At 38.8% G+C, this 15,000-nt stretch overlaps 1 protein-coding gene across 3 annotated transcripts in view; it reads left to right on the top strand.

The window, feature by feature from the left end:
• Nucleotides 1–15,000, top strand: part of LOC115223142 (ubiquitin thioesterase zranb1-B) — a 173,715-nt gene that overhangs the window by 145,019 nt on the left and 13,696 nt on the right. For all 3 annotated transcript variants that reach the window (XM_029793563.2, XM_029793564.2, XM_036512220.1), the window contains one exon: nt 10,771–10,969. In XM_029793563.2, coding sequence (XP_029649423.1) covers nt 10,771–10,969 — 199 coding nt within the window. The remainder of the gene's footprint in view (nt 1–10,770; nt 10,970–15,000) is intronic.

Below are 15,000 nucleotides of genomic sequence, written 5' to 3'. Positions count from 1 at the left end.
CCCCCCCCAACACACACACACACACACACACTGGGTTTTAGTATGTAACTGTGTTAAGAGTTGTGCTCTAGGATAATCTAATGTTATTCTGCTCAGGTATTTGTAAGTAACATTCCCAACATTGTCTCAGCATCTTAACTGTGGAATGGTACCAGGCACAGAAAATCAGTGTGCCTCATTCATTGGCAATGTAGGTTCAAGTCCAGTCATATCCACTTACCTATGATGTAAATCCAAGGATGTAGTAGAGCAGATTAAAGATGTGCTAAACCAGTGCTTCTCAAGCAAGGGTCTACATGACCTTAGGGGGCCATATAAGATTTGGGTGGTGGGTACACAAGCAAAACACTAAATTGGGGTCCCACAGAAGTGTATTAAGGGTCCATGAAAGAATTTTAGTTTAGAGTCCACTCTGCTGGGCGTTTGGTGTTAAGAGGGGCATCCAGCTGTAAAAACCTTGCCAAAACAGACACAGAAGTCTGGTGCAGTCTTCTGCCTGGTCAGCTCCTCTCTAATTGTCCAACCCATGCCGCCATGGAAGACAGACGTTAAATGACGACGATGGTGATGATGTATTTATTGCCAGAAACAGCTAAGTTTCTTTCTCTGACATTTTATATATATATTTCTTTACTGCCCACAAGGGGCTAAACATAGAGGGGACAAACAAGGACAGACAAAGGGATTAAGTCGATTACATCGACACCAGTGCGTAACTGGTACTTATTTAATCGACCCCGAAAGGATGAAAGGCAAAGTCGACCTCGGCGGAATTTGAACTCAGAACGTAATGGCAGACGAAATACCTATTTCTTTACTGCCCACAAGGGGCTAAACATAGAGGGGACAAACAAGGACAGACAAAGGGATTAAGTCGATTACATCGACCCCAGTGCGTAACTGGTACTTTATTTATCGACCCCGAAAGGATGAAAGGCAAAGTCGACTTCGGCGGAATTTGAACTCAGAACATAACGGCAGACGAAATACGGCTACGCATTTCGCCCGGCGTGCTAACGTTTCTGCCAGCTCGCCGCCTTTTATATATAGTTCAGCCTATACAAGAGAATGTGTGACAAACAAAATAGGAATTTTTGAAAGAAATATCTATAAAACTACTTTTTAACCCTTTAGTGTTCTGATTATTCTATCAAACATAATGCTTATTGATTTCCCATTGATTTGAATTAATCATGCATTATCTCATATCTTCAAGATCTTGATGGTGTAATTACCTAATGTAGATTAACATTGTAGGGTAGGTGTGAGAGCCTGGATCTGGTCAGTTTGAACATAAAACAGATTAAATATTTTGACTGGATATGGCCGGTTTAAATACTAAAGGGTTAAACATCAAATGGCTCTGGTGGGGTCCACCAGAATGAAATAGTAACCAAAGGGGTTCATAGATAAAAAATAGTTGGGGGCTACTGCGTTAAACCTTTACCATCATAGTTATACCATAGCAGAATTATATATTACAGAGCTTACAGTTTCAATTTCTTTCCGCAGTTTAAATTTGTTTGAAAGTGTTTTGCTATTATGCATTATTGCTTGAATGCCTTTTGCATGTTCATTCTTTGAATTGGTGTTGAGTTTGGAATCATTCTTCTTCTCTTTATATTTCCTTGCGTTTCTGAATTCGTTCTTTTGCTGCTTTCTCTTTGCCTTGCCATTACGGTTGCGTTATAAGAATTATAGAAATTGTGCTGAAAGGGTTATGTTCATAGCCATTATGTTGAACAACCGTAGCTATGGAACACAATCAAAGAAACGATCTGTGTGTGTGTGTGTATTCTTCTACTGTATGACGTTAGTAGTGCTTTAGCAAATTTTAATATAAGGCGCTGAACATCTTTATTTTCTTCATCAAAGAACTGTGCACATATCTGAACTCAAACTGACATTCCCAGATAATGAAGTGCAGGATTTACCCCATTGAAGTGGGGATTCTTAAAAATAATGGTCAGTGATATTATCATCATCATCATCATCATCGTCAGCATCATTTAATGTTTGTCTTCCATGTTGGCATGAGCTGGATAGTTTGAAAGGATCCAGTTGGGTCCAATCTCTGCTTTGGCATGGATTCACAGCTGGATGCCGTCCCTAGTGCCAACCCCTTTACAGAATATACTGGGTATTTTGTGTGTGTGTGTGTGTGTGTGTGTGTGTGTTACCAGCACTAGTGAGGTCCCCAAGTTACTCACAAAGCAAAGGAAAAGTAAAGAAAAAAAATCGTGAAGTGAGGTCAGTGAAAAAGGTGGGTGGCTTTATGTGAGATGTTGAGAGGCTAAAGTTGAGAGACAGGAACAAGTGTCTTGCTGTAGAGAAGATGCAAAACTTGTAGGAGAGCTCACAGCTTGAGTTTTAAGGCTCTGAGATGTTCAAATGAGAACAGTTCTTGCCTGAAGATTGCAAAGACATGAAACTTGAATTACCAGGTAGACATGCAGTTTCAGCAAACTATATACTTTATAATATATACTGAGTATATATAAATATTGAGCTAGTATGCATCATGGTGCGTGTGTATTTGGAAGTAGACGTAGCATAGTGATTAAGAAATTTTCTCCACAATATAAGATTCTGGGTTCAATCTCGGGGTGCACCACTTTTGGCAAGTGACTTTTACCTTGGTTTCAGGTCTTGTGGGTGAATTGGGTGGATGGAAACACTGTGGTAGACTGTCAAATGGTTTCCACCTGTAATTGAAAAGGCAAAGAGTTGGTTAGTTCAGTTGATCAAATGACTGGAATAGTCAATGTCATCAAAAGTAACTTAAGAATTTTTTTTTTAGTGTATTAACCCTTTTTGACCAAACTGCCTGAGCCTGCCCCTTGGTCATATGATTTTTTTTTTCCCTTTTTTTTTCATCTAGTTTCAGCTCACGGGCTGTGGCCATGCTGGGGCACTTCCTATTTTAAAGGGATGTAAATTAAAATCTTCTATTAAAATTTCATATGACCCAAACACCAGATTAAATAACAACAAAATTGTTTTACTAAATTTCTATTATTTCCAAAAGTAATTAAACAAAGCACTTTTCAATAGAAATCATCATCATCATCGTTTAACGTCCGTTCTCCATGCTAGCATGGGTTGGACGGTTCGAACGGGGATCTGGGAAGCCAGAAGGCTGCACCAGGCTCCGGTCTTATCTGGCAACGTTTCTACAGCTGGATGCCCTTCCTAACGCCAACATATGGCAACAAAATGGCTAAATTATAAAACTTACTTAATTAGCATCACCAACATTGTTTTTATGTCTGCTCTCCACTACACAGCCTGAGTAACTTCTCACTGGGAGACACTGTTCATAAAGCCTGGAGCTTTGGCCTGGCTTCTACCAATGGACACCCTGTCTATCACAAACCATTCTATTCAAACATTACATTCCATTATCCATTCAAAGAATACATCAGCAGCATTCCATGTATCATTACCAATTCCAAATCAATTCTTTGGCTGTCCTCCACCACTTTGTTTGAAACCATTCTGTTTTGTTAAATTTCCAAGTTCCACTACGCTAGAATACTGTCTTTATTTACTGTTTGGAATCTTTCAACAATTGGTTAGTTGTGGTCAGCAATGGTCAATGGTCTTCCTCTGCTGTTTGATTGTTCAACAGATGAAAGAGGCATTGGTTCCGAGAAGAGATCTAATAATCCGTCACAGATGTCTGCTGCTGCATTGCAAATAGTTTTGGTAGTTGCTAATTGTTGGAATTATTTATTGATCATCATTGAATGTCTTCTTAGTAGATGGAAACTGATAGAAGCCCATTATGTGTGTGTGTGTGTGTGTGTTTATATATCATCATTATTTCAATGCTTGCATGGGCTGAATGGTTCAGCTGGTGTTGGTGAGCCAGAGGATTGTGCCAGGCTCCACTTGTCTGGTTTGGCATGGTTTCTATGGCTGGATGCCCTTCCTAACATCCAACCACTTTACTGTGTGTACTGGGTGGAGCTTTTTACATAATACTGGCAATGGTGAGGTTACCAAATAACTCACAAGACAAGACCCCCTCAACTGAGCAGCGAAGTAAGACTGAGTGAAGTAGCTTTATTCCAGATAACAATGTGTGTGTGTGTGTGTATACACACACATACATATATGTGTGTTCCTTTCTGTCGAAGAGCATAGGCTCAAAACGTAAAAGACTTTCTCACTTCCCGAGCATTAAACTAATACATCTGTTTGTTGTTTACACATCCGTCTTCATCTTTTTTTTTAATTCTCACTATATATACATATATATTATGTGTGTGTGTATATATATATACGATGGTGTGCTGAGAAAATACAGGAGGGATCAGTTAATTATGCTTTTATTCAACATCCTAAAAAATACACACACACACGTACAGTCTAACCCATGCCAGCATGGAAGGAGGACATTAAATGATGTTATGATATATATATATATATACATACAAGGGGTCGCAAAAGGTGTGTGTACAGATTGCAGGATTATAAAGTCAGTTTTCATTAAAAGACATCTCCTTTTTCAAAATTTAATAGAATCTATGAGCAGAATTGAATTTTTTTTCTTTTTTTTTATAAATACCTATTTTAAAACTAATGACCATTCTGGTTGAAGCACTGCTAATAAAATTAAACCGTTATGAAAACCTCCTCGAGGAATGTGAAAACGCAGGCTGGAAAGCGGAACAATTTCCTATCGAAGTCGGACGTAGAGGGTTTGTAGGACACAGCGTGAGACGACTGTTGTTATCGTTAGGCCTAACTCATAGTAAAGTCAATACCACCATGACTGATATCCAATCTACAGTGGAGAAGGCTAGCCACTGGATTTGGTTAAAAAGAGACGATGAGCGATGGCTAGAAGTATATTGAGTTCTTCATAACCAGGTGATCTAGCAAGCGGGGCCTCATATCAGTAAGGGGGAGGGCCGGTGCACATTGATGCCGTCGAGAGGTAGGCCCCAAAACGGTGCGCATTCTCTCCTGATGACCCCATACACTTGCTAGCTTCCGATATACGGAGCTTTTAACTGGTAGCACTTGCATGTGCAAGTTGTTTGCAAAACATCTAACATGAAGCAGTGGGATTGCAAACATCAGGAAATGGTTCATTCCATTCAGTGGCCATCCTTACTTTCTTGATTGTTGATAGTTTTGTACCATAAACTAGTCTTTTAAGTATCTCCATGGAAAAAAAAAGTGTAATGAACACAAAGACTGATTTACTGAATCCCTTTATTTAATTTCCCCTGTTTGGCAAAATTCCATCAAGGTTGGCCCTTACATTACTAAGATAGTGTAGGGGTGCCCCCACAACATTCAAGAAAACCCCAATAGCCAGTAACCATTGAATAAACAGCATGCGTAGTTTTGTCGTCGTATACATGAACCAAACGTGGCTTAGAAACCGAGAGATATTTCCTCGGAGCCATGTGATCCATATTCTATTTGAATAAGTATTGAATTATTGTGGAATGAGAAGATATTGATGTTTATTATGTCGCCTCTGAATGTTCATGTGTTATCAGGCTATCTTGGATTTCTTTCAATAGCAAGACTATAAATAGCCGAAGCTGGAATGTAAAAACGGAGAGAGATCTAGGAATGGCAGCCATGATGCTATTTTGAAGAATGTTGTTGTTGTTGTTGTTATTGTTATATAAGGTGGTGAGCTGGCAGAATTGTTAGCACATCAGACAAAATGCTTAGTGGCATTTTTTCCTGGTTTTACATTCTGGGTTCAAATTCCGCCGTGGTCGACTTTGCCTTTCATCCTTTTTTGGGGGGTCAATAGAATAAGTACCAGCCGAGCAGTGGGATCGATGCAACTGACTGACCACCACCCACCCACCACCACCACCACCACAAAATTTCAGGCCTTGTGTCCATTGTAGAAATTATTGTCCGTCTTCACATTCCGAGTTCAAATTCCACCGGGGGTCAACTTTGACTTTGTCCTCTCGGGGTCAATAAAATAAGTACTAGCTCAGCACTGGGGTTGATTTAACTGACTTACCACCTCCCCTGAAATTGCTGGCCTTGTGCCAATATTTAAAATCAATATTATTATTACCTCTGCCTTAACGAAGGCAGAGGTATTGTTTTCAGTCATATTTGTTTGTTTGTTTGTTAGTTTGTCTGTGGACAAGATGTCTCAAGAACAGCTGGATGGATTTGGATGAAACTTCCAGGGATGTTTGGCCTCGTGACTGGCACAAACTGATTAGATTTTGAGATCAATCCGGTACCAGACAAGGATTCTAGATTATTTTTCCTGTTTTTTTTTACTTAATTTTTGAGAGCGGTCGGGTTCATTTTTAGTATTCTTGTTTGTGAGAACAGTCAAGTTTTATTTCAGACATTCTTATTTTAAAATTCATCTCCGGCTGATCGTTAAGTGGACATTGGTGTTGTCATGGCAGAGGTTGGCGCTCTCTGAGTGCTCTTGTTATTATTATTATTATCTTTATCTTCCTTCAATTTTGTTTCCATTTCTTGCTGAGTGTCTTCCCAACACTTAGGGATTATTATTATTATTATTATTATTATTATTATTAATATCATCATCAACATCATCATCAGTATTATTATCATCATCATCATCATTATTATTATCATCATCATCAGTATCAATATTATTATCATTATTATTATTGTTGTTGTTATTATTATCGGGCATGGCTGTGTGGTTAGGGAGCTTGCTTCCTAGCTACATGGTTTCGGGTTCAGTCCCACTGCGTGGCACTTTGGGTAGGTGTCTTCCGCTATAGCCCCGAGCAGACCGAAGCTTTGTGATTGAATTCGGTAGGTGGAAGTTACTGCCGTGTGTGCATATGTGCGTGTAGGTGCTCAGTGCCTCTCCGAAAGAGAGAGAGGGATTATTATTATCATTATTAGTGTCATTATTATTATCATTATTATTATTATCATTATTATTATTATCATTATTATTATTGTCATTATTATTATTATTATAACACAAGACCACAGAGTTATATCTTAAATGTAGTAATGTATTAGTGACAATCAAGGAATTGGACTTTGACAGTTAATCTGATAGTTGGAGTCAATTAGGATTTTTGCTTCCCTCAATGCATACAGATGTCCGATTTAATTAACATGATGTTAACGATACACTGACAGTAATTATAGCACTGTTACATTTTTAGTAATTTCGGTTTTGGTGGGGGAGACAAAACCTGTTTTTATATGGTACCAAACATCTGGACGCTGTGTATGAATTTCTTCTTAGGCACAGGCGTGTGTTTGTGGTTAAAATGTTTGCTTCCAAGACTAATAGTTTTCGGTTCTATTTCACTGTATGGTACCATTTCACTGTATGGTACCATTTCACTGTATGGTACTATGGGCAGGTATTTTCTAATATCGCCTTGCACCAGCCAAACTTGTGTTAGTGGAACTGATCGATGGAAACTGGAAGAGACCCATCGTATATCTGTGTGTATAGTAGTCTAAGGAGTCTGTAGATAAAAAATGGTTGAGAACCCATGTTAGATCAACATAAAGGCACAGGCATAGCTGTGTGCTTAAGAGGTTTACTTCTCAACTGTGTGATCTTGGGTTCAATCCCACTGTGTGGCACGTATCTTCTACTGTAGACTCAGGCCAGTCTAAGCCTTGTGTATGGATTTGGTTGATAGAAACTGAAAGAAGCCCATTGTGTATATACATGTGTGTGTGTGTAGCTACATGTGTGTGCCTTTGTATTTGTGTTTGTCCTACACCACTGCTTGACAACTGGTGTTGGTTAGTTTATATCCCTGTAACTTAGTGGTTTGGCAAAAGAGACTGATAGAATAAGCACCAGACTTACTGTACGGTAGTTGATGTGGTCAACTAAATTCCTTCAAGGTAGTGGCTCCGGCATGGCCACAGTCCAATGACTGAAATGAGTAAAAAAAAAAAAAAGAAAAGAAATTAAAGATATCTGGGGTCAAAGTTTCTTAACTTTTACCTTATTGTTGATAACCTCGTTAAGGGTTTGTAATTTTCTTCTCTTTAACTTTGAGTAACTTTCTTTCCAAATCAGTGCACCCTTTTTACCTAACAACTTCTCATTCCTCTGCATATTTTAATGTGTGTAAGGAACCCTTTTTTCATCAAAAATTAGGTTAAAAAAATATGGGAATTTCTTATACATGGATTGCATTATAATCCCTTACAAATCCTTCTTTTTAAATTTTAAGCCCCCACCCAAAATTAGGAGTTTCCTTATATATGAGTGTTCCTTATACACATTAAAATATATTATTTTCTCAGTAAACTTTCCTTGTGGTGAATTTACATCACAGTGAATTGATGGTGGTGGACTTATTCTGTAATCGTGTGTGTGTGAACAGATTGTTATTCTCTTGGTTGCTTATATTCCATGGAAACTGCTATAATCACTGACCGAGTGAACCTGCAGGCTTAACAACAGACCTAAGTTATTAGTAACAATATACTGATTTACTCTAAGCTGGACATAAGATGGAGTTAGTAAGTCTGATTTGTCCAATATGTTTAACAGTAGGGACACTGAAACTCATAGGATTTCATCATCATCATCATCATCATCGTTTAGCATCCGCTTTCCATGCTGGCATGGGTTGGATATGGTGCAACTGGGGTCTGGGAAGCCAGAAGGCTGCACCAGGCCCAGTCTGATCTGGCAATGTTTCTACGGCTGGATACCCTTCCTAACGCCAACCATTCCATGAGTGTAGTGGATGCTTTTTACGTGCCACCGACACAGGTGCCAGACGAGGCTGGCAAACGGCCACGATCGGATGGTGCTTTTTACGTGCCACCGGCACGGAGGCCAGGCGAGGCTGGCAACGGCCACGATCGGATGGTGCTTTTTACGTGCCACCGGCACGGAGGCCAGGTGAGGCTGGGGCAACGGCCATGATTGGATGGTGCTTTTTACGTGCCACCGGCACGGAGGCCAGGTGAGGCTGGGGCAACGGCCACGATCGGATGGTGCTTTTTACGTGCCACCGGCTCGGAAGCCAGTCAGGGCGGCACTGGCAACGGCCACGTTCGGATGGTTCTCTTATGTGCCACCAGCACTGGTATCACAGCTACAATTTCCATTCATGTTGATCGATTTTGATTTTTGATTTTTTGATTTGAACTGGGAATAATGGAACTAAGTTCTGTAAGGTCATTAACATTAGTACACTACTAACTCATCCATCTCTCTGCTTAGAAAAATCTATTGATGAACGATAAAAATTGATTGACCATATTTCTCTGGTTTTATTGTGTAAACAAGATGTGGCCATTCTTGAAGTATTCTATTTTCATAATCCTTATCAGATATCTCATCAATTCTTCGTATTGAACAGTCATTAAGTTATTTGTGTAATGGATGGTTAATTCTTTATAATTCAGTTAAAAGCTTTGTGTGTTTTGTATTTTCTTTTTCTAACTTTCTGAGATATTATTTCAAGATATATAATATGATATAATATAATGTAAGTGCAGGCATGGATGTGTGGTGAAGAAGCTTGCTTCCCAACTATGCAGTCTCAGGTTCAGTCCCACTGCATGTCATCTTGGGCAAGTGCCTTCTGCTCTAGCCTTGGGCCGACCAAAGCCATGTGAGTGGTTTTGGTAGGCAGAAACTGAAAGAAGCCCACTGCATATGTAATATGCTGGTGCCACATAAAAAGCCCGTGTGCCAGTGGCATGTAAAAAGCACTTGTGTTAGTGCCACATGAAAAAGCGCCCAGTACACTCTGTAAAGTGGTTGGCATTTAGGAAGGGCATCCAGCTTTAGAAGCCATGCCAAAACAGACAATTGGAGCCTAGTCCAGCTCCTGTCAAACTGTCCAACCCATGCCAACATGGGAAACAGATGTCAAATAATGATGGTGAGGGTACACACACACACATACATTTTTACGTGTGTGTATGTTTATGTGTATCATTGTCTTGGCGTCGCATGATGTTTTGTTAATGATGATGATGATGATCATCATCATCATCATCATACAAGTGAAGCTGTTCATTTCCATCTGTCTGTAGAAAACATGTTTGGCCATGGGGGGGGGGCAATATTAACTTACACAGAAACAGGTGAAGGTTGGTGACAGGAAGGGCATCCAGCCATAGAAAAACTGCCTCAGTAAACTCGGTCTGACCCATGCAAGCATGGGAAAATGTATATTGAATGATACTGAATATATAATAATGGATGGTTTAAATTTTCTCTTTCTTTCTTTCTTTCTTTCTTTCTTCCTTTCTTCCCTTCTTCCTTCCTTCCTTCCTTCTTTCGTTTCTTCCTTTCGTTCTTCCTCTTTTCTTTCTTTCTTTCTTTCTTCCTACCTTCCTTCTTTCCTTTCTTTCTTTCGTTCTTTCTTTCTTTGTTCCTTTCTTTCTTTCTTTCTTTCTTCCTTTCTTCCCTTCTTTCTTCCTTCCTTCCTCCCCCTCCTTTCTTTCTTTCTTTCTTCCTTCCTTCCTCCCCCTCCCTTTCTTTCTTCTTTCTTTCTTCCTTCCTTCCTCCCCCTCCCTTTCTTTCTTTCTTTCTTCCTTCCTTCCTTCCTTCTTCCTTTCTTTCTTTCTTTCTTTCTTTTTCTTTCTTTCTTTCTTTCTTTCTTTCTTTCTTTTTCTCTTTCTTTCTTTCCTTCTTTCTTTCTTCCATCCTCTCTCTCTCTCTCTCTGTCTCTGTCTGTCTGTCTCTCTCTCTCTTTCATTCTTTCATTTATTCATTCATAATTGGAGATTGAAGAATTCTACAACATTTCTCTTTCTTTCTTTCTTCCTTCCTTTCAGAATTGGAGGTAGAAGAATCCATTATAAACTGGAGTTTGGAACTCACCGAAAGATTAAGTAGCCGCTTGCACGCCTTATGGAATCGCACAGCTGGAGACTGCCTTCTGGACTCTGTCCTACAAGCGACTTGGGGAGTCTTTGATGTTGATAATTCTTTACGTAGAGCTCTGGCGGAAAGTCTTGGGGATGGAGCAATGATGTAAGTTCTTTTTCTTTTTCCAAAACTTTGCATTACATTTTCTCCATGCTTCACATATATCTCTCTCTATATAAATGGCAGTTTGTCTGTGTGTCTGTTAGGTTGTACCCTCACCCTGACCACGGCTTTCAACCGATTCTGATGAAACTTGACACACACACACATAGCCCAATGTCATAATTCAAAACTAACGCAGCGAAAATTTTGGACAGTCCCCCCAGTTCTGAAAAAAATCGATAAATTCGACATGGGGGTCGAGAATCAGAAACACAAACCACAGACTGTCTAGGGGACGCAACTCGACCTTTTTAACTCTCAAAAAAAATTTACCATAATTTTTTTTCCATTTTTTTGCCATTTTTTGGCTATAACTCTCTAAAAATGCTTTATAGTTATTTCCCTTACAAACCCGAGCAACGGCGGGCGATACTGCTAGTATATATATATTTGCCTTTATCATATCATACTTTATATTACACCATTGGTACATAATGTAGCATGCTATACATTATTTAGCATACATCATATTACACTGGCAGCACTGATTGTCATCTGATCACCAAAGTTAAGCAACATCAAACATGGTTAATATATAAAGCGGTGACTGTCTGGGAAATCTGTGTACTGTAAAGCATCTTATTTTGGTGCTTCCACAGCAAGGTCACAACTTTCTGGTTAGAATCAACGAAAGACCAACATGATACATGACACCTACTTATCCTTTATTATATTTAAAATTAATTGAAAGAAACACAGAGCATCGTTAAGGCAGCGAGGTGGCAGAATCGTTAGCATGCCGGGCGAAATGTTTAGCGGTATTTCATCTGCTGCTACGTTCTGAGTTCACATTCCACCGAGGTCGACTTTGCCTTTCATCCTTTCGGGGTCGATAAATTAAGTACCAGTGAAACACTGGGATCGATGTAATCAACTAGTCCCCACCCCAAAATTTCAAGGCCTTGTGCCTTTAGTAGAAAGGGCTATTGTTATTATTGTTAAGGCGGTATGATGGCAGAGTCGTTAGCATGCTGGGCAAAATGCTTAGTAGCCTTTCGTCTATGTTCTGAGTTCAAATTCTGCCAAGGTTAACGTTACCTTTCATACCCTCAGGGTCAATAAAAGAAGTACCAGTTGAGCATTGGGGTAAATTTAATTGACTGCCCCCCCCCCACCTCTCCCGAAATTGCTGGCCTTGTGCTAAAATTTGAAACCATTGTTATTATTATCATTTTTGTATGACATGTAATCAACCAACCCTTTCTTAACTGCTAATGTGTATTTTGGTCTTCTACCAAAAACATCTCCACTAAACTATTGTGAATCATTCTACTCAATGCAGCTAACCCTGTTAGTAAACAAAATAACATAGCTGTCTCTTGTTTCATCTCTGAAATATACTTTCACAGGTATTTTTCATTTCACAAAGAAAAAAAAGGTAAGAGGAAAATCTACAGCTGCTAAACGTGGCAAATTGGCTCAAATTTCTCGTTAAAAACCAAATATAATAAATCCTATTTATGGATTAACAAACGAAGATAGGAAAAAAATATAATAGAACTAGAAATATACAAAACTGTCTGTCTGTGTGTCATGACACATGCAGAGCAGTACCACGCCGATGTTTACTAACGGTTGATAATGAGTAGTACAAACAATAACAGCTATTAAGAAGAAGGTCGCTCCGTTTGTTGATGTTTTCCAACATACATCAAGTATTAGTAAGCTTCTCTTCTCGTCTTGAAGATGTTCCCCACCCAGTTCAGTGGTGGTGGGTGGAATGGAACAGGTGTAAAACTTAGGATTTGTTGTAGATAAACAGGCTGGAATTGAAGAGAGCTTACCAAAACATCTTTCACTGAGGACACGCAGTTGATTGTGCCAATGTACATCGAGTGATACTCAAGGGACCGTAAGCTAAACTGTGATATATCTTCCTATAACTGGCAGAGGGTTCTTGAAACAATCATGCTTACTTCAGTCTTGTAAACAATGACTGTTTGGAGCTAACCTCTAGATTAGACACAAAGGAACTATCCAGAACAGCTGTTTCCTGGGTGTTGGAATTTCATCAGTGAAACTTTTCTTTTGGTTTTATAGTTGTTGAGATTTAATGAGCAATAAACCCTCATTTCTTTTCTTTCTTAACCCTTTCGTTACTATATTTCTGACCAAAATACACCCCTTATGTGTTTCAATTAATTTCTAACATAATCATAAATTTTTATTTATCGATATATTAATGTGATTTTTGGAAGATAATTTAATGAAATGTTCTCAACCAATTCTATACTATAATTTTTGTCACAAAGTGACTCTAATTGCAGGTAGATACAGGTAAATTCAACAAAATATAAAATTATTAAAATTTTTGTTCAAACATCGCTATAGAAAATGGGTTATTAGCTAATATTCAATTGGGTATACAACAAAATTTTACTATAGAATTTGTTATTCTGGGTAACTTTCTGATACCCATAATAATATTTATGGCAAAATAGTCCTTAATTTCATTTAAGGTTGTGGGAAACCACAAACTATCCTTTCTTTCACTTTGTTTACATTTAGCGTAAAGGTTTGTTTCTGCCGTAATGATTTCAAATAGGCTCATTCGAAAAAGTAAATAGAAATAGTCTAAGGCTTTACTCTCCTGGGAAAGACTGTAGCTTGGTCCAGTTTCTTCAGAAAAATCACCGAAAGAAACAGTTTTTAAATTTTCACTCCATTCAGGTGCCAATTCATTTTCTTTATCGCTGTCGAAGATCTCGGATTCACTGTTTTCACTTTCGGAAAATGAAACATCGGATTCATTATCAAATACCTCGTGCTTTTTTTTTCAGTCATAGAGTTAGATTTATGAAGGTCTTCAGTAGAAAAGCCTTCGAATTCTGACTCGCTGCTTGATATAATGAAATTGTATCCATTTTTTGTCAGAATTACAAATTTTGAAAACACAATAGGAACAAATTTCGGAAAAAAATCTCCCAAAATTCACGGAATTAAAATTACACTTCGATTATTGTACAAAACTGTAGTTGAACTGTTTACGAAGTATAATCACATGTTTTCACGAACGTACTAAAGAGATTTGCTCTGATATTCTCATTTAAATGTGAATAGGTAAATACGGGCAGGTTTGGGTGGTTTGGTCACATTAACCAAAATTTTTTCGGGCAGCTTTGGGCGGTTTGGTAACGAAAGGGTTAAGGAATGAAATATGGTTTATTCCTTTTTGGTACCAACTCACTTGACACTGCCTCCTGGTATGAGATTTATCATCATCATCATTATCATCATCATCATCATCATTATTGTTTAATGTCCGTTTTCCATGCTGGCATGGGTTGGACATTTCGATCAGAGGTGGAAAGCTGCACCACATTCCAGTCTGATTTGGTTTGGTTTCTTTTTGCGTGACACCAGCATGGGTGTGCTTTTTGTGCGACACTAGTGCCAGTGTTTTTCCGCATGGCACCAGCACCAGTGCTTACTGTTTGGCACCAGCACAGGTGCTTTTTGCATGGCACCAGCACAGGTGCTTTTTGCATGGCACCAGCACAGGTGCTTTTTGCATGGCACCAGCATGGTTCATGGTTCTATGACACAGACTTCCTGTTTTAAGATGATTTAAATTAAAGCCTTTCATCAAAGCTTCCGGTAAATTCAAGTTCCAAACACTAGCATAATAATGCCAAAGTTATTTTACTAAATCCTTCGTTATTTTCGAAATTAATTGCCATGGACCCAGCATATTTCAACTGAGATATGGCAACGGAAGGGTTAAAATTGGATGCAATTAGTATTTTGAAGGCCTTCTCTGTATCGACCGTTGTACAATCTCGGCACCTCGCTCTCAGTTCGTCCTCTTCTATTTTCGATGCTCTTTTCGTGTAGTTTTGCCATCCTGCCCAAAATAGTCCGCGTCTTTATTTGTTAGTTTATTTTCTAACAATTAACTCTAAACAAAAGACACAAAGAGAAAGAAAAGTCTTTCTCAGAGAAATTCTGTTTGGCTTCTCAACAACTTCTTTTTC

This window comes from Octopus sinensis, linkage group LG22, assembly GCF_006345805.1.
Source record: "Octopus sinensis linkage group LG22, ASM634580v1, whole genome shotgun sequence".
In the NCBI taxonomy this organism is placed as follows: Eukaryota; Metazoa; Mollusca; class Cephalopoda; order Octopoda; family Octopodidae; genus Octopus; species Octopus sinensis.
Note: the sequence above shows the minus strand (reverse complement) of the source record. Positions and strands in the feature narration are given on the sequence as shown.